The sequence below is a fragment of the Hoplias malabaricus genome, chromosome 2, assembly GCF_029633855.1.
Source record: "Hoplias malabaricus isolate fHopMal1 chromosome 2, fHopMal1.hap1, whole genome shotgun sequence".
NCBI lineage: Eukaryota > Metazoa > Chordata > Actinopteri > Characiformes > Erythrinidae > Hoplias > Hoplias malabaricus.
This window is the reverse complement of record NC_089801.1, coordinates 24,025,303-24,051,565: the sequence shown is the minus strand read 5'-3', so window position 1 is coordinate 24,051,565 and position 26,263 is coordinate 24,025,303. Positions and strand designations below refer to the sequence as shown.

Genomic DNA, 26,263 nt, shown 5'->3' with positions numbered 1-26,263 from the left:
TACCTCTGCACACTCCAGTTTCCGTCCACAGTTCATGTTGGTAGGTGGACAGGCTATTAAATGGTGTCCATGTGAGTATGTGATGCCCTGTGATGGAAGTGGCACCCATCTGAGGTTTGTTCCTGCCCTGCACTCAATTATTCAGGGTAGCCTCCAGACACACCGTGACCCTGAACTGGATAATAATACACAGACAATGAATGACTAACTAGAGACAAGACAACAAGAATATATAAGATAATAAGATGTGGAGTTGGAATGTTCCATGGAAAATCAGGAGGACATTGTCTTTTTCAGCATTTTAAGACCTATCTTTTATTTTGTCTTTTTATTAGATGCTGTAGACATTGTGACCTCTGTGACCTAGTTCGTTTAAAATAGCAACAGGTATATGTGCATTTTTTTATTATTGTTTTTAAATGGTCTCTTTAATGTGAATCGATTCCCAATGTTCACATTTAAAAATGATTCAAAGAGCCGAATCAAATAGCTGACTCGTTTGCAAACGACACATCACTATCAGCTCCGCCTCGTGCAATCCGCCGGCTTTTTCGCCGCTCGGTCAGCTGTCAGAAAGACCGCAAATTTAATCTGATTATTCACCTGTGCTTCACTTAGAACTGGATTTTGTTGTTGGGAGGAGTAGTAGAAGCGTATTTCAGTTTTTGTTTTCAGTTCGTTTGTGGTTTATTCGGTGTTTTTATTGTTTTATGAGCGGAAAACTTCGACGCAAGCGAAGGCTAATGTGTGAGTGAGCATCCACCTCATCACCTCAGCCCGAGCTTCCTCGGCTAACAAAACGTATAACGTGTAACGTATTCAGCTTTGGTTTATAAGAAGTTTCAGTCTTTTATTGAGAAAATGGAGGGGACATAGCCGTCTAGACTTCTAACAAAGATACTAGAACTGAAATTCAGCAGAAATCTTACTCACAGCGCCGGCAATTTGATCATTAAAGATCGGAAGCTAGCGCTAATGTAAAACAGTTAACATTAGTCTGCTGCTTTAGTCGCTATGTGAATTTCTGTTGGGTGTTGACTCTGTTCGTCGGCTTCGTTGGAAACAGGCAGTCGCTGTGTGAATTTACAGAGACTGCAGAATCTAGCTATTTGTGTATTGTATTCGTTTCGTTAATTATAGTATTGTTGAACGCAGCTTACTGTAACCTTCTTTCGGTGCTGTAATTTGTATAGTGGGATGCAAAAGGCAGGCTCTCTGGTTTCTCCTTTGCTGAGCGGAGTTTTCTGTCAGTGTGTTTCGGATGAGTTTCACGGCTCGGAACCTGGAGGCAGTGGAGGTTTTAGTGCCGTCGACCGAAGCCCCTCAACAGCCGCCCCCGTGATGCCCTCCTCGGTTCAAGCACACGCTGAAAGCTGCTCCGTGTGCGGAGGACCCGAGCAGGAACATCGCCTCAAAGTGCTCTTCCAGATCCTGGACGTTAACAAGGATGGAGGGATCTGTGTCAACGACCTCACCATCGGCCTCAAAAAACTCGGAGTCCACCGAACCGAGCACGAGCTTAAGGTGAATAATGCGAACACGTGTTCTTGTTTTCTTGAAGTTTTTAATTTTTTTTTAGAATGCACCATTATTTAAGGTGGAAACGACAATTCCAAATAGAAGGTTGTAGTTATTTGCCTTTGCTCATTGTGGGCAAAAGTGTGTCGTTATTTCACAAAGCATTCAGCAAAAGGAGCCACATTTGAGGATTGTGCAGTGGGGATGCTACTCGGCTCCTTTCCTAATTGACAGGCTTAGCCTAAGGTTTTATGTTATCTGGCTAATTGCTTTGTGGAATTGGAATACCTCCCGGGGGAGTGTTTTATAACGCTCAAGTTAATAGTCAAAAAAGGGTCCCTTCTCTCTTCAGCTTTATGTCCTCTGGAGAGGCTTGGTTAACATGAGGGTTTTGTTGTAGACAACCTGTTGAGTAATTACTTAATATACTTAATAATATATATGTCACAATTGTCGTACATGGGATTTACACAAATTCTGCTGATTCTGAAGATATTTGCGATCATAGTTTTGAGAAACTACGTGCATAAATGGTTGGACTTGGGATGCATTTATAAAATGAATCATTGCTCTCCAAACCACTTTTAATGAGAGTACGGTACATTTCTACGACTGGACTATAAAAGTTTAAAAAAAATTCCTCCTTAAGAAATATGAAGTAGGTTCTACACAATAACTTTAAAGTTTTCTTTGTATAAATGTAACCCTTTGCCTTCTTACAGCAGTGTAAAGCACAGCTGCACAAGCTCATTCTCGCCTCTGTGTTTATTCTTCTTGCTTATGCGGGATTAGTTGGGCTTTCAGTGGTTTTTGTTGTTCCGGCTGCTGATGTGGACATATGGCTATTGTGATGTGTGGGATCAAGAACAAAAGCTCTGGCACGCTTCTTGCACAGATCTGGAAAAGTATGGAATTTAAAACCATGCATTTCCAGACCAGAAATATTACAGGAATTCACACGATGTTTTAAAGACCATGAGAATGTTGGATTGACACAAATTTAGACTTATTTGACAAGAGGTAAATCTGCTTCAGGAAGAAATGGTCCTAATATTTGGCAACATTTTCTTATTCTCTGCCCTACTGCACTTTCCCTCATTTGTTGCCTCACCCTGTTTCAGATAACATTTTTAATTGCCAGTGTCTATATTCGGCATTACTCCTTACATGTTTTAGTGGTGTTTTGTAGTAGTTTTTAGAATTGTAAGTTGAGTTTGAGTTAATAACTAAGCAATAAGCTTATAATTTAGGTGGTTAATAACCTTTTCAAAAGCAGAACACTCTGGTGTGTGTGTGTGTGACCCTGTGAAGGTTGGGTGCCCCTCTAGGGTGTGTTCCTGTCTTGCACTCAGTGATTCTGGGAAGGCTGCGGACCCATCACAACCCTGAACTGATAAGATTTCAGCATTGGCACTTTTCACACACACCATTTCTTAGGTGAGCTGGTGTTTGAATCTGAGAGCAAGGCCATGCTGACAAGCAAATTGTTTTTCTGACCATATGTGGTGGGATATTTCATAAGAATGTAGCAGTAGTTTGCAAATGCTCATCTCCATCAACGGCACAAACATCTGCTTTTCCATGACAAACAGAATCACATGATCCTCATCGTCAGATATAGATGTAAATTTTCCTTAAGGATATGTTTAATCTCATCTGGGGATAACAACCAGTGGTGCAGAACAAACAGAGTGAAATAAAGCTAATGCACAGGGAATGTTACTGGTGACGCAGAATACAACACTAATACAGTGTTTATATGTCTGAGAAAACTATGATTATGGTGTAGGACCACACCATGTGTGCAACACAACTTGTTGACAGATTCAGATTATTGTTAGGAAGCATGATTAGGAGTGCATCATTACCTTGCTAAATTGAAAACAGTGGCTTTTATATTAAACCTGTTTATAAGGCAGGGTATCTTTGGTGAGTTGTTGAAACATTATTGGCTGAAATCATATGACCTGTAATTGTATTAAGTGGTGTAAAACTAATGAAGTTTCTGAGTATTGTAGTTTATTATACTCAACATTACAAAATTAATTTTAAATCATGTGTCTGATGTCTGTTGTTGAAACTGTGGTAGTTTCACACACATGCTCCTCTTCTGCTGTTTTTTGCAGTTGTTCTCTGAGACAGTATCAGATTTATTGTATGGTTTTCTACTGAAGAAAACAATGTGCTGAATTACAGCATTACCGAGTCATAAATGTTTTAGTCATGCTACAGTTATAGAAAATGTGTGGATCAGGGTACTACTGAACACCCTGGATATTAAAATCCCCCTCAGGTCATCAAATAACCCTTTAAAACATTTGCTATGTTCATGAAAATTACATATAAGTTGTTTCCTCGCATGTAACTCTCCATAACTGCTCAATTTTTGCCTTCATTCAGTACGTGTGGCTCTATGAATATACAGTTTGTCCCCACCTCAATCTGCACCCACCCCTGTGCTGCTCGCCTGCAGCTTGAAAGCTCTGTGCCCCGAGCTGATGGCCAATGGAATTGGTTACAGAAGTTTATGATGCATTAAAGCAAAAATGATGAGCCATGGCATTGACTGCTGGTTACACACATCTTTTAGCATTGAACAAGCCCACAAGTTTATAATAATAATAAGGGAAAACCCTTGATTTCCTAGCAGTCTGAATGTTGACCTACTTCTGCCAGCTCACACGACCATTGGGCAGTTTTGTTTTGTGCATGCAGGTTTAACTAATGCTTGGCTGACCTCATAGATCCAGTCATCAAACCACTGTATTACATTGACTCTTGTGGGGAGAGTTATCTGATTGGTAAAGAACAGGAATTGGTAATCTGCCGTGTTTTTCTCTTTTGTTAGAATTATCCATAGGCCATTTATTCGACCACAGAAAACTTGGACTGGTGCTCGACTTCAGACACCATGTGATGACTTTATTTGTTCTGAGTTCCCACATCACTTCAGACAATCTGGAAAGTTCATACACAATAGGTTTTTAGTAGAGACATGCTAAACTGATGTGTTAACAATTTTATTACATTCTAGGGTAGGCCCCTATTGTGATGGTCAAACCTGTGAATGCAAGAGAAAAAGAGATCATTTGCATTTTCACATGCAAAATCTGGTTGTGAACTGCCTGTTCTTGTGTGGCGCTTGAAAATCTCTGACACAAGGTCAGGACAAGAAAAGTTTTGAGTTGCATGAGAGATTTGGCTAATTTCATTCCCCAGCACACCTTTTTGACATGGTTGAAATATGTTTTGTGACGTTTACAGAAGCAGTCTTATTGACAAAACATAATGTTGTTTGTTGTCTCAAAGGCTGTTACTATGTCAGCTGTGAGGAAGTAAAGTCTCAGACATGCTGCTTAAAGGGACACATTCCATATTTGGCAATCCCAGGTGCCTCACTGCCTTGTTTTCTGCAGTCCCTCTATTATCTTATGTCTGTGCGCTTGTGAGTATGTTTATCTTGTGTGTTTTACCATACTAAGTATAGAATTCATCTTTTGTCTGGCTTCCACTTCTGACGTTAGAACTATTTGTATTTGTAGTCTTTGTTTCCCTGACCTTTGCCCTCAGCCTCCAAACCAATGTTTCCTCTTGTTTTAGTGTGTGGCTATTTGCCTGTAGCCTATATGTGATTGTCATATTTTATTAATAAATGAATGTGCAAGTACATCACTCTCCATTTCCATCAATAATGACAGAAGTATATTCCTAAAAAATTTTTTGAAAGGAATGTGTTTTATCTGTACTTTGACATGTTGATGTTGACACAGTGCTGGGCGATGTGACAGCAAATCAATATCAAGATTAATTTAACATGTCACAGCGATTATGAATAAATGATGGTTATTCATTTAATTATTTTTCTCCTCATAGTTTACAGAAAAGGCTTTGTACTGATGTTACTAGGAACATGTCTGTCTTTTTTATTTTATGTTGTGCCGATTTTAACAAATTTAATTATTAATTGCCCAGCCCTATGTTGTTTTGGGTAGGTAGAAAATACATACATAATTTTAAAACTCTATTATGAGACAAATGATATTATATATATATAATTTTAATACCCCTCCCCACCCTTCCTTTCCTTCTCCCAGATGCTGTGTTGTGCTCAAGAGCATGCTATATTTGAATACAAAACACTTGTGTTGTATTGAACATTTGTGTATGTTTATGTTCCTGCCTAATACTACATATGGAAAAATATTGCTGGTTTGTTCATTAAGATAAAGGATTTTAGAAAATATGGACAGCACAAGGTCTTTCACAAGTGAAGCCACCACAGGTCTAGCGCCTCTGCTGGCTGGTGGCAGTATGATGCTTTCTTCCACATATTGCCATATTTTTTTCCAATGCAAAGCAGCCCAATTTCAGTCTCATCTTTTTATTTCTCCTCTAAATGGTCTTTCCATTGTCACTGCTAATTCCATCCGTAAGTTTAACTTATGCTAATGTTGGCACATTTTTTCTTGACTTATTATTATTTTCTCTCAGTCAAATTTTATAATGTTATTTTTCTGTATCCTAAGAAGTTGGGGGTTACATTAATGGTAATAAAGGGGCTGACAGCCTTTGCTGGGCTGAGCATCTGCAATACCTGCCCATGGCTCCCAGACCTGCATCTCACCTTTCCTGTTCATTACATATACAAATATTAGTACTTGATTAGATCACCAAACAATAGGCTCTGAAGAAGCTTGTATCATTCAGGATTCAAATGAAGGTTAGATGATGTGCACGCACCTCTGACATAGTGTTTTCTATAGTTTATATGATGGTTTTGACATTTACTATTTTCTACTATTTTATACATTGAAATTATATATACAAAATATTTGAAAAAAACAAAGTTTACTATTATAAATAAACATATATACATAAACATAAATATAAATTAGCTTATCTCCTTATGGAAAGCCTAATATAGTCTTTTTAAAGCAAATGAAAAACAGTTGTCTATTGGCTGGGATATTGGATATTGACCCTGCACAAAAATGTGTTTGCCTTATGGTAATCATATTTTGAAATAAAAAAAAAAAACTGCAATTAAACATAATTAAGAACGTTTCGAAGCATTTCTGAATATATAGGTGCTGAGTGCTAAGTTAGAATAAACCTAGATACCTTGTAAAATACTGATTAAAAAATTAGGTGGTTTATTAGAACATCAGCCAAAGGTTGGAAAAAAATTACATTTCTGTTAGAATTTAACCTGGTCTCAAATGATGACATGAAATGAATGTCCTGTCTTTACCAATAATCCGCTGCCAGACTTGACCTCATCAAGACCTGTGAGTACAAGGCGGCATTATGAAAATATATCCTGATGCCCTCATGTTAAAAAACAAGGCAAGGCAAGTCCATTTATATAGCAGCTTGCATACACTGGTCATTCAAAGTGTTACAATTGAGATACAAATACAGTGGACTGTCGATTCAAATGACAGCAGTGTTGAAAATCAGCATGATTTTTATTGTCTTAGATTCAAGTGCATTGCAAATAACACATTTTTATTTTATTCAAAATATCTGACTAACGTGAAATTGATAAAGAGGAAACATTTACAAGTAAATTTGGCTTCCCCCTTCCCCCACGTGCAAATTCAGTAACATTAGAGCAAGTACTGGTTACATACAGAGTCCCATGACTTCAATGGTGCAAGTGCAAATTAAATGTCAACAAGACAAGTGCAAATAAAGTGACATTGATGGGCAGGATGTCCAGAACTGCTCTTCCTCACAGGGACCTGATTTATCACTTTTTTTCTTTAAACGTGTTTTACGTTACTGAATGTGGACCACACTACGTATACCTTTACAAAACAGACTGTTTTCCATCACATTCAGTAAGTAATAGAGATACTCTCAGTTTGAGTAAGCATGGTATGCCTGCATTCATGAGGGCAATTCCAGTCATATGATTCTGGTTATTACATAAATGACTTAGTCAACAACTTTGTTGATGAGTCTGCCACCCTTCAACAGCACAACACTAAACAAAAAACCCTTCAGTCTGCGCAGTTGGATTTGGCGTGCCAAGGCACACCTGAGAATAAGTGTAAAAGTAATCCCAAACATGACCGATTCATTTAGCATGCTCAGGAACCTCATTACCAGCATGTCTCTAGGTACCACTTATTTATGCTCTTAAAATAAAATGGCGTGTTAGGCTTCCTCAGCTTTTTAAACATGAGGAGTACACAAATTAGGAACCCTAGAGCTCGTCAAACAAATGGTTCTTTCTCTCTCTCTCTCTCTCTCTCTCTCTCTCTCTCTCTGTTATAAATAGCATACAGCTGAGGTCACCCAACATGTGTAAAATAGAGCAAAATGGGAAATCCACCAAATTTCCCAATGTTCACACTAAACTGCTTTGAATGACTAATTTGACTGCAGCTGTTGAATTATGATGAATTAGACAGAAATTTAGAAAAATATAAATACAACGTGTTAAATATTTGAGTTTAGGTTTATTTTTGTATTTTAACAAACAGTAGAGTAAATGTTACAGTAAAGATCAATAGAGGGCGCAGTCAGCATATTTCATTTCAAGCTGAAATGTAATTGGCCAATAACGTGAGAAGGCATATTTCATTTACTTATTAACATATTAAATATTACTTTTCCTCTTACAATATTATGTAAATATTGTATTCACATTCTAGTCAGGTGAGTAAAATCAGTTTGTATTTACAGATACTAGCCACAATAAAAATTTGATTCTTACATTTAATTATGTCATCAGGTGGTTTATTGTTTAAACTAGTGTCCCGTAATATAAAAACTTCAATACTGGTTTTCAGGTTTATTGGTCTTGATAGATTAACCATACATGCCTAATAATAATAATAATAATGAGGTAAATAGGTTTTTTTCTGTTTATTAAACCTGTTTTGTGCAAATTACTAATGGCATCCAGGATGTTGATGGAATCTTTGTTGGAAAAATTTGTTATGCTGCAAGATAAATCAATTAGGCTAGTGCAGCCAGGTCAGGTCTGATTCCTTTTCTCTGTGTGGTGATTATTGTATGATGACAGCTGTTTATTTCAGTGTGATCAATAAAGCAAAACAGGATTTGGATTCTCCTGGACGTCACAAGGGAAACCTGGGTGGAGGGGGCTTCAGAGTGGTGTAATGCTAAAACTCAGTGAACTGAAATGTAAGGGTTAAGGACATGTTCTGCCCCAAGTGAAAACACATGAACAAATCTAAATTCTATGTCTAATGTCTTAACAGCTTAGTAACACATTTCGTCAGAGAAATCACGGTTCTTGGATGAGGTTTCCGTGGTGATCCTGACATTGATGAAATGACTAAGGGGAAAAAAGCAACGTGGCTTTAAAAATGTCAGCAGATTTTCCACACTGCTGAATGGCAAGAGATCAATCCAATAGTCTTTAGTCTTTAGGACTCTCACAGGCTGCTTGGGATTCCTTGGGGCTGGACTTTTCAGTGTGCTTAGTTGTGATTGGCTGAAGTAAGGCTGCAGTGAGTTTGCACCTTTTTCTCCCCCCCCCCCCCTCATTTTAACTGCATCACTATATACCGGCTGTGGAGGTGGCTGTCGTGGACTTGAGCAGGAGCAGCAGCACACTGGGTTCTGCTGAAAGGAAGAAGCTGCTTCCTTGCATTCTTGAAGCTGTTTTTTTTTCTTTTTTCTTTTCAGATTCTGTAGGAAGTTCTTTTTAGATTTACTGCTTCCAGGTTGCAAGGAAAAATTTGGAATTGTTGTGGACTTTTTAAAGCAACAAGGTACAACAAATGACTTCTGGTGGAAGAATGTTTGTGTCTGTTTTGATAGAGGCTGAAGTTTAAAATGATGTAAGAGGACTGGGTTAGCTGGTTCGCTCCTTGGGTTGGAGGGTTTAAGGGGACACGTGTGAGTGCTGAGGAAGCATTGACTGCAGTCTGCCAGTGTCCTTAGATGCCCTCATACTTTTGGCCCAGCACTTTGTGCTTCAGTTTCCCATAAATTTCCACACTGTGTAAGTGTCTGTGAATTAGTTTTTTATACATTCACAGAGTATAAGGACACTCATATAAACGTGAACCTCAGGACATTAACACAGTTGGAGTATCTGTCATCGTTCACATACACAAAACAAGCAGTCTAAAGATGCTCCAGGACATTTGGTTGTCCGTGTCCAGATGGTTTTTGGGATCGTCAGCATGCAAGGATGTTGCCAAAGAGCCACAAGCTGAGAAGAGCAATAACGTTGCTACAAATCCTGAGGAAGTTCTGAACCTAAACCAACACAATGTGCCAGCAGATTTAGATGATAACAAGGAGGCAGATCTTTCAAGACCAGCTAAGAAACCCACAGTGCTGATACTGGTGGCGCCCACTTATGACCTTCATCAGGTACTGCTAAGCTGCATTACATTCAAAGCTAAAAGTTAAAATTGGAAGAAAAAAAACGTCTGGTGACATACCTTTTTATAGATTTGAGGTTGTAAGATAAATTAAGCAAATTGAATGTATATAGCTTTATACATGAGCTTGTATTATGTAATTTCAACGAACTATGCTGACAGATTCAACTCTAACATATAACCTGAATTTATGAGAATTTGCTCTTTGTGTTCAAAGATCCTTTTTGATCTGTGATGATGCCTAGTCGCCTTCGGCGCTATCTCAATTGCAAAGAGTGGAATCTTGATCTGACTGCCTTTAGCAGACTCCTCTGGCACCTTATCCTAATGTCAGTCTAGTGCTTCTGACTCATACATTGGCAGTAGGCAGATTTGCTAGACTGAACCAACACCCACACACCTCAGCCTCTGAATGAGTGTGGTAAATTCTACTGTGTCAGCTTAAACTGCAAGCAGACCTGCTGTTTCAGACCTGGTAACCTCTTGGTCTTTAATGTAGGGTTTTACTGTGAACATTTCAATGCACAATATATGAATTTATGTACGTTCTTATAAATATGAACATCAGGGGACAACCATGAACTATTTTGTGCTACAAGAGTGAAGATGTTAAGTATGGTGCCTAGTTAATCTTGTGAAAGTGGGCAGTTTGTATTTTTGATGTTCAAAGACAACAGACTAAAGGAATTTGGCAAAGGTTTTACAGGGGGAGAGGGGGATTCACCTGCAATCCAGTACAAAAAAAAAAAAATTAACACAGATTACAAATGAACAGGTTTTCATCATTGAAAGGTAAAAAAAAAAACTTTCCAAGATACCATGTCACGGATAAAACCATCATCAAGAAGTGGGTGAAACTGAACAGTGGATGCCCCTCTAAACCTAGAAGAAGACAGTTGGAAAACTGCTCTGAGAAGCTGCCAAGAGGCCTGTTACAATGTTTAAATGACCTGCTTGAATTTCTCAACAGAAGTAGTTACTCTCTACATGTGACAGCAGAATCTCATATTTTTATTTGATTTTAAATTCACAGCTGTGCCCTCACCTTCTATATAAACTGGAATGTCCTGGGACAGAACATCTTAGTCAGAGAGGGTATTTATGCTTGGCTCTGTGCTGGTATGACCTTCCAGAGCCGGCAAAGTATTAGTACCTAGGTAACTAGATTAATAGTATTAGCAGTGGAGCACCTGACCCCTAAACATATACCACAGCATAAATATAGACAATCATGTGTCAGTTCCTTGTCCCATGTTGGCTACTTTTAGAAATCTTAGTACTCTAAACCTCCGCATCACTCAGGTCAATGTAGGAAAACAAAAACAGGAAGGTCAAAGCCAGCGATAGAGGTTCATCATCATCAGTTTCCAGGTTCCAGAGTCATTTGAAGGTGCCATTTATTTCACTCACAAAGCAGCAGGTTCACCCTCCCTTTGGTGAACTGACTTTAGCATGCTTAGAATCCTTCTGATGGCTTCATCTGTACAAACCTCCAATTTTAAAGCCATTGTGTCAAACATTTTTGATTATTTAACAAGTACAGGGTGTTGAAATGAATCAATGTTGTACATGATTTAGCTGAATTGTAGTAATGAATAAATGGAAGAGGTCTAAAATGGTCTGGGATTTGATGTTATAGGTGTTTTAGGTTTATAGGTGTATGTGTTTTTTAAGATTTTAAAAATCTGATATGGTTAAAGATCTCCAAGTCTATTAAAAGCATTAGAATACAGAGGTTATATATCCTTGCAGTAGCATCCTTAGTTTTTACCTAGTTTTGCAAAGTACATGGGAGTCCATGCTGTATTTCCTGTCAACAGGTGTTTGGCACTGTAAATATTACTCTTTATCTGACTCACTGTTTTCATGGAGTTGAATGAGTTGCGCTATAAAAAGTTTGTGAGGGCAAGCATTATTACAAAGCTGTCAGACAATAAACCAGTGAAAAGAAAAAAGTTATAATCACATTCTGATCCCTGAAAAATGTTATTTAATAAACTTAAATGGCTTTACTATTTTAGAATATTTGACATAAGTCAAATTTTGCTTCCTTTGCCAGATTTGAGCAATTTATATAATGCAATATATATATTCATTCATTATCTGTAACCGCTTATCCAGTTCAGGGTTGCGTCCAGAGCCTACCTGGAATCATTGGGTGCAAGGCGGGGGATACACACTGGAGGTGGCGCCAGTCCTTCACAGGGCAACACAGACACACATTCACTCACACACTCACACCTACGGACACTTTTGAGTCGGCAATCCACCTACCAACGTGTGTTTTTGGACCGTGGGAGGAAACCAGAGCACCCGGAGGAAACCCACGTGGACACAGGGAGAACACACCAACTCCTCACAGACAGTCACCCGGAGCGGGAATCGAACCCACAACCTCCAGGTTCCTATAAACCAGGTTCCAGGAAACCAGAGCACCCGGAGGAAACCCACGTGGACACAGGGAGAACACACCAACTCCTCACAGACAGTCACCCGGAGCGGGAATCGAACCCACAACCTCCAGGTTCCTATATATATATACACACACACACACAATTTTGTGTGTGTAAGTAAATAATGGTGAGGAATTTGTGACCACAAGTGAGCCTAAAGTGTGGTATGTTGACTGTACGTTTAATTTTCTCTGCATATAAATGATACCTCTCTGGACATGTGACTTAGTTTTGACTAAAGCTTTAGAGCTGATAAGTTTGGCATGAGATGTGGGAGGACATCCTTTCTAGAAGGGTGTAGTGTTTGTGTATGATGGGTTGTAAAATATTGCTTTTTTCCTGTAATTATTTAACCATACAAAGATTATAAAGATATCCTGTACTTTGACAAGTCTGTGTCAATGTTTGTGACTTGCTAAAAAAAGAAAGTAATGTACACAGTTTAGATCAGAAATGTATTCTTTACGGCAATTCTTTCCCTAGTAAATGTGTGACACTTCTGAGAAATTCCACATGGTGTACTTGAATGATTGACAGCTGAGAATTGGATTCACCAATGAATAGAATGAGTTGAACTCGGGCAGGTGTTGCTCAAGCCAATCACATAGAATTTCCCCATGAGCCATGGTAGGAGGGACTAGTGCTTTGGTTTATTATGTGTGTCAGAGAAAGCACTGGTAGTCTAGGGCTGAGCATCACAGAGAGTGGTTAGAATTTTTTATTTTTATGTATTTACTCACGGTTATTTTACTTTTACTCTTTAAAACCTGAAAATGCTTTGCCTGTGTCTCTACGTGCCTGTACCCAGTTTGGCTCAGACAGAATTTGAATATTTTGAATCAAGCAGTTTACCGGCTGAGTTGAAATCTCTTTTCAAACTGAGTTTATTTCTCCCATCTGAGGAATTTACTACATACAGGAACTGGCGAAAGGTATGTAATTTACTGCTTACCTTTTTGTTAAAGCTATGTTTATTTACCACATTATTTAATTATTTCTACTTTTATTTTTTTTCAATGTTGGTCTGCTTTTGAATGAATAACAGATCTATGGTTTGTTTATTTATACATCACAGGAGGTAGGTTGAAATCTGCTTTAAAAAAATAAAAAAAAAACCTTTTGTTCTGGTTTTACCTCTCCAGTTTCTACAAAAACGAAGTAAGGGTGTAAATAAGATCTTCTATTCATTTTTATTTGTGATCCTTGCTTGCTGACTTGCTCCTGGGATGTAGACAGTAGTTAAATTTCATAATGGACCAAAATCTTTTCAGTTGTAATGAAATCCTTCAAGAATCTTCATATTGAATGGCTGCAAATATAATGCAATTTTAATAGTAGGGACTTGTTACAAGGAGAAATTATACTCCTTCCATGTAAAGGAAACTCTATACAGCTACTCATCATCTCCCTTCAGAGGGTTCATTAACAGATTTTACCCAGGAAGCACCTGTATATTCTCAGTGTATAGAACTCACTGTGCCTGAATCTTATTGCTGTTATCTTCTGCTGAGGTTTATTCGGTTGGTGGTGAAGTATCCGACTTAAAGGCTCGCATGTCTCTGTGTTTCTAGTCCTGTGCTAAGACAGCTATGCATAATCCCTGATTTCAAAGTTATTCTGGCTGCTAGTGGTCCTAGACAACTTAAACTTGTTAGTAGCCATTGGTTTTTCTGCAATTTCTTTATTTGGTGACCTCTTCTTTTATGATTTTAAAGGTACCTCTGCCTTAGACAAGCTGTTTTATTTTATTTTTTTAACTGTCATGAATACACATCCAGCAGCAAAGGTTTAAAATTACTAAAACTCACAGGCTCACTGTTCAATAACTGTTCAGTTATTCAATATTATTAAACCATATTTTGATGTTAATTGTATGATTCCAAAAGTAATGCTTTATTGAGACTAAGAGATATGGAATAAGTTTAATTTTAAATAAGACATTTATATTTAAATCCCATCTACCATCTAAGTTTTAAAATCGTCCATATTCAGGTTAACTAAGATCAGGGGTTAGAAAAATAAATCAGCTTTTTTTTTTATCAAGTAAAAATATTTTGAAAGTGTACATGTTATGTGGACTGGATTTTTCCAGCCTTTATTATTATTTAGTGTAAGACCTGAGGTCTAATTATTATCTCTGTGGCTTTTATGAGATGGTTAATAGAACAGCGCAGTGTATTTCCACCAAGAAATTGCATCCTGGAGTTCCACAATTTATATAATGCACAGTGATTGGTAAGCCACTTAGTACAGAGTCTGAAGCAGCCAGTTGAAGTGTTTGATGGTCATCAGCCACTAGCTTGGATTTAAGTGTTCTTACTGTTTATATAATATTTATAGTCCCTCTAATTTGAGCACAGAAATTTTAATTATACTGAGGATGAAATACCATCCTGTAACTGTAGCTTGAAGACCAAGAGATCAAGACATGGAATCAATACACTGAAATGTTCACAGAATACCTAATTCCCTTCCCCATCCTTTAATCTGAGTGGATGCTGGTTGAACAGTATTGGAGGTCTGGCGAAATGTTTTCTTTTTTTTTGTAATTATATTTGTTGAGTGTTTTGTCCTTTTTAAAACAACACATTTTACATACACATATTTTAGAGTAGTTAAATATTTCATATTCTCTAATAAACATAGCAATTTTGCTCAAGGTGTTATTCACATATATAAAATTGGTTAGTATACAAAATTAAAATACTCAGAATAATGGCATTCTTGGTAGCGTTATGCTGAACTTGCATGATGTCATTTTCTTTGTGGAACAAAGTTAACAATTAAACCTTAACCTCCATTCCCATCCATTCCCCAAGCTCCTTGAACTCAATGGTTCATATCAAAGCCCTTAATCGGACCTCGCTCTATGCATTCTGTCCCTGAAACCTATGTCTCCCTTTGCCAAATAAAGTGTAGCCATGATGTCTCTAAACAGTGCTAATGGAACTGATGGTGTACACAGGAACCTTTCAGAGCAGCCTTGATTAAACAGAACCCATATGTCTGTAGTCCTCTGAAAGTCATCATCTCCATGACTTCCAGAACCATCTCACTTGGTGCAGTGAACACATCCGGCTGAACTTTGCTCTAATTTGCTTGTTTTGTGCTTCATCTTTTAGAAAATTGTAAAAGCTGGAGATAAAGACCTGGATGGCCAACTGGACTTTGAGGAATTTGTGCACTACCTAAGGGACCATGAAAAAAAGCTACGGCTGGTCTTCAAAAGTCTGGACAAGAAAAATGATGGTAAGAATAACCATTGGGGTTAGTTATTTATTTATTGGTAGTACACAGTTTATTGCATCTTCATTTTTATCATGGTTCTGATTTTGTAAAAAGAAAAAAGGCCTATGGCATTTTACTCCCTATTTGTTGACCTTGACTCCCTATTTGGAGAATTACAAAAATACTATGACACATTTCTCTGAAATCATTTTCAACACGGCGCCTCCTCTGTCATCTTCTTCTTTTTTGAAGGTCGCATTGATTCACAAGAGATCATGCAATCACTCAGAGACCTGGGAGTACACATATCAGAGCAACAAGCTGAGAAAATCCTCAGGAGGTGAGTTTACCATGTTAGGGGAAGTTGCTGTTATTTAAATTGTTTCTCTTTCGATTGTGTTCATTCAGTCAGACACGTTTTATTTATTAGAAATGTGTTGTATTTGGAGTATTTAGTTAATTGGTTTATGTTAGTTTGAAAACTGAATATCGAAGAGTAAATGAGCAGCACAACCTAAAGGTTATGCTGAAGCCCAAAGTTCACCAATAAACATGTTTTATTTGGCCCACCAGAAAGTTTTTGACCCACACCCTCTCAACAATTTATACCTTTTTATATAACTTATAAAAGAATTATTTTTTTTGGCCACATCTGCTTTAATGTGGATGTAAATGATTGCAAGTTAGCCATCAAACCAGCTCAGGAACATACTTAGACCAATGTCATTATTTCACAGAAATAACTTGGTATTAGTAGGACACCCTGTGTAATTGTGTATATAAGTAAGTATATGTCTGTTGTAACTCTTCGTGCAGCTCTTCTTTGCCCAGTCTCTTGAGGCACTGCATTTCACTCTGCTCTCTCATCGATGTCTCGCTCTTTTTGTCCCTCCTTTTCATGTCTACTCAGAATTAGGAGGGGCCAGGTCTCAGCCCCTATAATGTAGTAAGTAAGCAGATTTCCCCTTCTGCTCGGCTTGCCTCCTTTTTTGCTTCTTTTCTGCTTTTGTTTTCTTTCCAAATCGACTCTCCTTTGGAGCTGCCCGGAGAAATAATGTAAGTTAGTTATGAAGTGCTTAATCAACAATAGATATTTTTCCTTTCTTTTGGCGGTTCTTTTTGAACATTTTGGCGCATGTTGGGACTATTTCCAAACCCATGGCTGCAAACAGGAGCTGTTGGTCATACATGCCATTTTTGCTATTAGCAATCAAGAAAAAGGAAGGAAAGGCAACTTATGTGGCTGGTGTACCAGTGATTCCTGGAAATTGGTATATTGATAATTAATTTTTTAATCATTATTATTATTCCCAAACAGCATGGACAAGAACGGCACAATGACAATCGACTGGAACGAATGGAGGGACTACCACCTGCTACACCCCGCTGACAATATCCCAGAAATCATCCTTTACTGGAAGCATTCAACGGTAAGCAGAAATGGCACTACCTAAGCTGACTGAAAATACAGAAGGTCCTAAAAGTTTGTCTGTTTTCTTTACTCTCTGAGCTCTCAGGGTTGTTCTAGGCTTTGATGTTTATACATTGCATAATGAGTATCAAGGTGGAAGAAACCTGCTTTTAAATTGCAAAATCTTGTTATTGTACTGTCAATAGTGGTAGTTTACCCTCATGACCAGGAACTATTGGTTTTCCAGGTAGTTGTGCTTATATTTAAACAAAGACATTCCTAAATCCACAGACATTTACAGCCTTAGCCTCTCATGGCAGTTAAGCTTTACTTGAATGAGCTTTTCTGGGAGGGTGGAAATAATTCATTAAAGACCATGCAATGGTCAATGTGTTCCAGTCTAATCCTGTTATGTTGGTCACATCAACATTAGCCTTTTCTTTTACGTCACTCCTTTAACCTTTTTGACATACTGCGTCAGTCTGTATGCTCCTTTTGGGCACTTGCATGGTTTAATGCTCTCTGGGTAAACACCTGTGTGAAAAAGGAAGGCTTACAAGCCTGCTTGAGTATAAGTAAACCTTTGCAACCAGTCTTTCTGAATTATTATTTTTAGTATCACTAACATTTAATATGGTGCTTTTGTCTGTCAGAATTAGGAAAAATATGTGTACATATTAATACATTAGGGTACTGAAGAAGCATAAGTCTGAGTAATAAGTTTCATATTGATCAACTTGGGCACTGGTGCTATGTGACTGGAGCCTCCACCCTGCTTTGCACTGCCTACGTTTGTCCAAGATAAGACTGACATGTCTTTATCACTGAAAAACAGTCAGTGTTCTCCGTCCAATGGAGAGGGTATATTTAAATATATCCTAATGATATAACCTTACACAGCATCCTACAAATACGATGCTGTATAAGGTTATAATAATATGCATTTTAAAGTGGTTCTTTCTGTTTCTGATGGCAGAAATTAGGAGATAGTAAAACACATCATTGTAAACCCCAGAGGTTGCAAGGCTGTTTGTAACAAAATTGAAGTCAATACAGTCAAGGTGAAACAAACATGTTGAGTGAAAAAAAAATGTTGAGTCTCAACGATTTTAACTGAGTACAACATGAATTCAGAACTTAATTGGAATTGATGGATAATTGCTTTGTACAAATGTTTGGACTGATATTTCAAATTAATATTTGATGATTAACCGTATTCTGGAAGAGCAGAAGAGGTCGGGTAACAATGGGTTACTCCAGTGGTTCTCAAACTTTTTAGATCAAGTACCACCCATTATCAAACCAAAACCTCCATGTACCACCTATGATTTTTCCACAGAAACATGTGGACAGAGGTTCTCCCTCTGTACTGGGGTCATAAAGCAAAATCTTGCTTGAATATTTTCATGTTTTTGTTGCTTTTTATTTACTCTGAAATCTGCATTCTTAACACAAAATTATCTAAAATAATTACTAAACATTATAGAGAGAATACAATTAACTCAGCCTAAACTGAATGTTTTAAACACAATTATACATTTATGGGAACATATAAAATGTATGGGCAATAAGCGTTTTGAAAGAAATAAATGAACAAGAGGATGTCAATGTAATATCAGTTATGTGCTTTAAGAGGCTACAGTTGATAACAGTGCGGTGGTGGCTTGGGGCAGGTGCTCACATCGACTCTTAGCGCTTGTAGCGGGTGAAGGAGGGGTGGCGCGGTGTTAAACCTTGTTTTAGGGCTGTAATTGTGTGTAGAACGGCCACATTTTCATCAGCCGAGTTTTCTCAGGCTTCGTCTTGGCTTGTTTTTCTTGTTTTTGCTTTGCCCTTTTTATAATAAAATCCAAATTGCTCACATCAGTCCCTAGCCTTTGCTTACGTCCAGTAAGCATCTGAAACTGGGCTTTCTTTACATAATTTCTTTAAAAAACTGGGGGATCGCGTTCTCTCACCAGAGAAATGCTGTCTCCCCCATCCACCCCACCTGCCATTCCCTTACAGACATAATCAATCACGGTGTATGCACAGCACAGTTTTTCTATAAAACAAATGGATTTGACTGGGGCATAATTATTGAAAAAGTGAAACATTTATGCAATTTACTCAAAAACTTTATTCATTTGGCATACCTCCTCTTGCTGCTTCACGTACTACTAGTGGTATGCATACCACAGTTTGAGAACCACTGGGTTACTCTATCAAATCTTGTGCATTTAATTTCATTTGCTCCTTTTGCATGCCTGTAAAAATCCTTAATACTTATGTAGGTGGATCTTTTACCAATGTCAGCATTCATGAAACGTTAAAAATATAGAATTGAGAGATGTACAGGAACAGTATCAGACATTAGCCCATGAACATTCTGATAGATTCTGTTGCACCCCTTGCAGATATTTGATGTGGGGGAGAGTTTGATGGTGCCCGATGAGTTCACCGCAGAGGAAAAAAATACAGGCATGTGGTGGCGTCACCTTGTGGCAGGAGGTGGAGCAGGGGCTGTGTCCCGTACCTGTACGGCTCCTCTGGATCGACTCAAAGTTCTCATGCAGGTAAAGACCTACTGCTTGTTTTAGTCATTCAAAGGTAAATTGAGGTATTGGCAGAACAGAAAATAACAGAGGTGCATAATAAACCCCACAATTAATAAAGGAGCTATTAAAAAAACCCACAAGTGCTCTTTTCCTTGTTTCAACTTTTTATTAAAGCTAAAGTAACTCCACTCCTGAAATTAAGGAGTTGTGGGCTGGATTTTGTAGTGGTTTCATGACTAAATAGGGAAAAGGTGAAACACAGTGGTTTCACAGTAGTCATGAGACAGAAAATGCAACTGAATGTTCAAAGGTTTCAGCAGCTAAATCTTGTTAGATATTAATCAAGGAGTCTCTTAATGTTGAAGTGTAATGGTCTTTGAAATGGTGTTAGTAAATAACGAGGACTTTGTCTTAGAAACCAACGATCATGGCCAAAAAAACTCTCCTGTTTATCTCACACTGCAATGAAGATGAGCAAAATTGATAATAAATCTTAGTGTCAGCTCATTGTTCCCCACAAAGTAAGCTCTGAAAATAAATAAATCTTCTGAGAAGAAACATCATTACGCTTTTTAACTCTAAAATATTGAGCATGGTTTTTATCAGCAGTATGTGAATTTTTTTAATTGACTGATGTTTGTTTTTAGTACATATTAAAGGGAACTCTTTTTAAGATTTGGGATTTTTGCTCCTGTGCTCCCTCTACAGTTGCAGAGTGTAATTCACATTTACAGAACTGTCCTGAAATCAAGAGGTTGTATTCTATTAAAGTCAGTGGAGCATCTCAATGATTTTGAAGCCGTGATTTTAATATATACAAATTCTACCTAATGTTCCTATAAATAATGAATTGCTGAAGCGTTTTAAATCAGTTCTCAAACCTTAAATTGACCCAGGCATCTAAGTTTAGACTTTGATTACTAATTGTCTGAATACATACCTAGGTGCATGCCTCTCGTAGCAACACCATGTGCATGGCCAGTGGCTTCTCTCAAATGATCCGCGAAGGTGGGATTCGGTCGCTGTGGCGAGGGAATGGCATTAACGTCCTGAAGATTGCACCAGAGTCTGCCATCAAGTTCATGGCCTACGAACAGGTAGACTTAATTGTGAAACCATGATTTTATTTGTCAGGAAAATCTCCTTATCTCTGTTGTCATTAGGCTAATTATGATGTATCAGAGGCATGGATAAAGGCTTTGTTAGCAAATAGCTATCATGTCTTCATGTAATTAGCAAGTTATTGTAATAAAGCTGTTTCTGTTGACTATGTCTATCATATCATGTCCATCACTTTAATGTTGTGAAACATGAACAGGATGCAGCAGGAAGCAATTGTGGTTACTGTAATCAGTTGTTCATCAATTAAAGAATGCCCTGTGGTCTTGCGTGCCTTCTCTCACCAGATCAAGCGGCTAATCGGTATGAATCAGGAAACGCTGGGCATTCTGGAAAGGCTGGTGGCAGGGTCTCTTGCTGGCGCTATTGCACAGAGCAGCATCTATCCCATGGAGGTGAGAGAATGCAGGAGAAATTTCTAGTATACTGTTAATTTTCTGTCTGTGTGTAGAACTGACAGATCTTTGCACAGGTGTTTATGGAGAAAAACCATGTCCACCTGGTTTGAAATGCCAGCTCCATTTCAAAAGCCAGCTTAAAGTAGGCGTTATTCTTCAACTTTGCTTAAATATGACTTGTGTCTTGTGGTTGTTCATATACAGTTTACTGTGCTTATTTGCAGTGAAGATACTCTAGATATAAATGGTCACTTAGAAACTTGTATTCTTAATTGTCCTTGTGTTGATAGACTAGCATTCGCCACAAAGTGGCATTATGAGAAAGGCAGCAAGCTCTTGAAACCTGAACAAAAGCTCTTGTGTTCATTAAAGGTCCTGAAGACTCGACTAGCCCTGGGAAAGACGGGTCAGTACTCTGGCATTGTGGACTGTGCCAAGTACATATTTCAAAAAGAGGGTTTGTCAGCATTCTACAAAGGCTACATCCCCAACATGCTTGGCATTATTCCTTATGCAGGAATTGACCTAGCAGTGTATGAGGTAGGACTCTCTTCTTCTGTCATTGTTTTTGGTACTCAGATGTACTTTTTTTTGCTGGCCTTCTAAGGTCATTTGCAGTACAAAAGGTATATTTGATTACAAAGAAACTCAGAAAATGGGTGGGAAAATAATCTTGAAACCAAAAACGTTGAAGTGAATAATTACCTAAATAATCTGTTAGAGTATGGGCAAAAATAAGTTAAATATTTTAAGAAATATAAGGTAAAAAACTTATCTCTATCTCTCACGTTTTCTGCAGACTCTAAAGAATTCATGGCTGCAGAGGTATGCCACAGATAGTGCAGACCCAGGTGTGTTTGTATTGCTAGCCTGTGGCACCATGTCCAGCACGTGTGGTCAGTTAGCCAGCTACCCCCTGGCCCTGGTTAGGACACGCATGCAGGCGCAAGGTGAGCTTCTTGTACTGTGACTCTGTCGCTGTTGCCTGTGTTCCAGTTCAGTTGTAATGTCTGTATTTATAATATACATTTATAAAACTCATTTATTCTTGTCATATTTTTCCCCCCTTTCTCTTTTAATAGCAGCTACAATGGAGGGAGGGCCTCAGATGACCATGTGCGGCCTGTTCAGACACATCGTCCGGACAGAGGGTGCAATGGGACTCTACAGAGGCCTGGCCCCAAACTTCATGAAGGTCATTCCTGCAGTGAGCATCAGCTACGTAGTGTATGAGAATCTCAAAATTACCCTTGGGGTCCAGTCTCGATGAGAGCATCAGAAACATTGAACATTTTTCTTTAGTTTGTTCTTTTTAAGTTTTCATCTGGATTTGGACAAGGGAGGTCCATGAGATCAGAAAGGAGATGGAGGTTCTGTGAATTCCAGAAATTATGAAGAGGATAGTAATTGTGCCAACATAAATATCCAAACCAGGAACTTGAAAAATAAGACTGGTGCCCACTCTTTCAGATCCATAATGAGGGGTCAAGATTGTCACTGTGAAGGGGAGGAATATTTTTTTAAAACTATATCCTGCTTCAAAACATTTTGCCCCAAAGCTGGTCATCAGCCTGAACCTATGTTTCTCTGGGGAATATTAAAACGCATGCCTCTTTGCTGCAACCACGCTGCTTGTGGTGTCATCAGATAATTCCACCACAGAAGATGCTCATAGAAACTGTGGAAGGATCACTGCGTTATAATTCCATTAGGGGTCAGTTTTGGATAACTGAAGACTGACATTTATTCATACACAAATCCTACTCTGCATTTTTTGTTGACATGTTTATTTGGCACTACTTTATCGTAACATATTTGTCATATTTTTTTTGTTTATGATGTATTAATCTATTGACATGATTAGGTTTTTTTTTTTTTTTTTTTTTTTTAATCCAAAGTAACAAGTTAACCCTAAAACAGCGTCAAGGACTCTAATTTTCTTTTTTTTCTCCTTATAATTTGCTTTATTCTAACTCCCATTGTGTCTTTTTAGTTAAATGTCTCAATGTTGTATTTGAGGACCTGTGAAGCATTCCTTTTTTAATATGTTGTCGGTGTTTATTTATTTAAGTCTTACATGTACAAAAAGAATGCAAACATTAGATAGAATATTTGTAACTGTGACGGATGAAAAGTACAGAGCCTGTGTTTATAATCTTAGATGGAAGGATTCATATTACGCTCAAAATGAATAGAAACTGAGCTAGTTTACCATCTAGATGAAGAACTGGCTTTTGGTCTCTGTTCTAAACAACTTTGGAACATATGGAAAAATCTCTCTCTCAAATATTTTGCTACTTGACAGTCCAAAATACATACTGGTTTACTGGATGTTCTAAAAAAATGCTGTATTTCACCATGCAAGGTGAAATGTATTGCACAAAGTTAGGCAAAGGAGGGAATGTGAATCATTTGATTCAAACTGCTGCTCTGAACCTTGATTGAATCCTTGCCTTTTAAAATGAATTTCCTCCAGTATTACTGCGCATGTATCCATCCTGATTTCTCATTGTGCTTCATACACACCAAGGGGTCAAAAAAGCACTCAGGAACTTGTGGGCATCTAAAGAATACTAATGTATTCTTCAGAATATGTTTTTTTTCTGTCAGACTGAATGATATTAGGATGAGATTTGGAAATGTGAGGTTTGAATTTTTTTCCCCTCTTCTTTCTTTGGTTATTCAGTACATGCAGATGTGGGTGTCAGTCCAAGAGTGAGATTAAATACATTATTTTTATGGTGGCTATGTTTAGGACAGAAACTCCTCTATAAAGTTTTGGTGTAAAATTCAACCACTCCATTTGTGGAGGCCTACACAGTCAAAATTGTAGTGTTCTAGCCTTATAGGATTATAATTTGATTAAATAATGGGAGTCTGAATTACATCCATTTCACAGAAATCTAGTTCTATTTGACATGGGGGAATTATATACACAAGTTTTATTTGTACATATTAACTAGTAATGATGCAATACACTATGCTCCAGTGCAGTCATACACTGTTATTTCATCTCTAGTACATAAACGTATAATGAATAAATATGCTTTGGATTATAGGTCTAGGTATGGATAAATGTTTCTGTGAATAACCAGAATTTCAAATGTCTAGGGCAAGGTGTCTCAAAACCGCTCCCTCAAAGCATGTCATGAAACCTCCAGTAGGCTTTTTCTAAACCCTTTGCAGTCTTGTATCATCACATTAGGCTATGTCACTACATATCAGTATAACGAGGTACATATTATTTTCTGTGACTTACCACACGCCATGTGCTTGCTTTTTTTGTGCTGCTAATAGAAATAAGGGAGTTGTGTTTTTTTTTTTTTCTAATATTAAGAATCTCAGGGAGAAATCCAGAAGATCTGGACAGTCTCCATATTTGCCACAAAATACATCTTGAATTAAAAATGGCCTGTTATCCAGGTAGACTGTTTACTATAGTCCAAAATTTGAGGAATGTAAATTTCTTCCCATGTTAAGTCGGGATATTCACTTCTGTTTCTTGTCATGTACGATTGTTTATCTGATCTAGGACCAGTTTCCAGATTTGTTCATTAGTGATCACCAGTCAAAGCATGATATATATATCCAGATCTGCTCCTCAAGTTGTTGCTTTTCATAATGGGTGTCTAACTCAACAAAGATGCGTTGTGTTTGGCTCAAAGGCAGAGCTTTGGGAACAAGCTTTGTGACAGTCTCCTTAAACACATCCTCTTTATCAAGCTAATCACACCCTGCCACATTTGTAGCATGTGATCATGGATAATGATTTCCCAGTACTTACAAAAGAACAAAAAAAAATAGGCTGAAGACTTTTCTGATTGGCTTCTGTTAGGGGAATGTTTAGAGTTGGCATTTAAACTGTTGTTAAAAATGTGCTGTAGAGATTAAGTTGAAAAATGCTGGTGTATTCCTTGAACTATTAAAATCTCTATTAACACTGGCCAAATATTAACACAAAGGGCAAGTTCTAGGTCATGTTCTGGTTGTGTATAGAGCAGTGTGTTACATTTGCCTCACTGTTCTTACTCTAATGCATGTGTGTGTGTGTGTGTGTGTGTGAGTGCTGTATAAATGTGTGTGAATGGTACTGTATAATACTTTATATACAGGGCTTTACCAGCTGAGGACTTTGCCTCATAGTGGATGATTTCTCCTAATGCATTTTGCACTTTTACGCCATCTATTGAAATCCTTAATCCCTGTTGACTTGTACGCTAAAAGTATTCACTCAATTATCAGAAGAACCGGGTCTGTGAAGTGATTGACTTTGTGCATGTGGCTCCTATTTCTCATGAGCATAAAGGGCACGTTGATGTTGAAACATCCATAGTACATTTCACGAGCCCAGGCTTGAGGCCGTATGTCTTTTTTAGCAAAACTAAGAACGACTCCCTAAGCCTTGCCATGCTGCCTGTTATTTTGCGCCTTACTTGTTAGCAGCCACTCTCCGGCAGCTTTTGTATGTAACAGCTTTTGCAGAACTGACGTTGTGGTGTTCTGCCACATGCGTATCAATAAGTACTGTTTGTGGGGTGAAATATTTGTCTCCACCTAGAGATACAGTAAATGAGAAGTTGTTACTTCATACCATACATACTATACTGGTATGGTGGTATCCCTAAGTCAAAATAGAAAATATCTGGGAAAATCAGATTGTTTGCTGGTTACATTTCAAAGTCAAGTCACATGGATATCTGACAGAGGGGGGTTTGGATGTCTGACAGCTTTGAAATAATAAATGTCCAGAGACACACTATCCAAATGTTTGTACTGCTAGACATATCTTTATGTGCATTAAAGCTGGAAAAAGACACTTGAGGTTTATGTTTATGCTGCAATTTCAAAATCAATGCAAAAAAAAAAAGAAAAGTGTACTGCACAAAGTCTGAGTGTCATCCCTGACAATGTCTAACGTGTGACTGTAGAGTAAGAATATTTGTTTGAATGGTAATAATGTTCAATAAAGATATTTCATCTGAATGTTTGTTGTTGCATTGTTTAAAACTTTGCAAATAGTAATCAATTGTTTGCCTATTTCTGTTTAAACCTCTGTTTGAAGTTTAAACAATTACTTCTTTTTACCCCAGGTGTGTCAAAGGACTGCTTCTGGTCTGACTGGTTTCTGTGTACAGAATAGTACTGCATGAATTTCTTTTAATTATTTTATAAACAGTTGCAGGTGCTTCCAGTAACATTTAACAAATGGCTTCACAGGAAACCTGCT

At 37.8% G+C, this 26,263-nt stretch overlaps 1 protein-coding gene across 4 annotated transcripts; it reads left to right on the top strand.

Annotated features, from left to right (window-relative positions):
* The first annotated feature begins 544 nt into the window (after window positions 1-544).
* slc25a25b (solute carrier family 25 member 25b) lies at window positions 545-25,981 on the top strand. Of its 4 annotated transcripts, none has more exons than XM_066658096.1 (11): window positions 545-747; window positions 1,194-1,524; window positions 15,466-15,592; window positions 15,824-15,911; window positions 16,890-17,001; window positions 19,379-19,537; window positions 20,464-20,616; window positions 20,926-21,033; window positions 21,409-21,576; window positions 21,836-21,986; window positions 22,119-25,981. In XM_066658096.1, exons 2-11 carry the CDS (start codon window positions 1,198-1,200, stop codon window positions 22,304-22,306), a joined length of 1,581 nt encoding a protein of 526 aa, XP_066514193.1. In that variant the 5' UTR covers window positions 545-747; window positions 1,194-1,197; the 3' UTR covers window positions 22,307-25,981. The 4 variants fall into 4 exon arrangements, with proteins under 4 accessions (XP_066514193.1, XP_066514210.1, XP_066514201.1 ...); XM_066658113.1 differs by adding an exon at window positions 16,482-16,517 and having other exon boundaries at window positions 545-1,524; window positions 22,122-25,981; XM_066658104.1 differs by having other exon boundaries at window positions 545-1,524; window positions 22,122-25,981.
* Window positions 25,982-26,263: the final 282 nt, after the last annotated feature.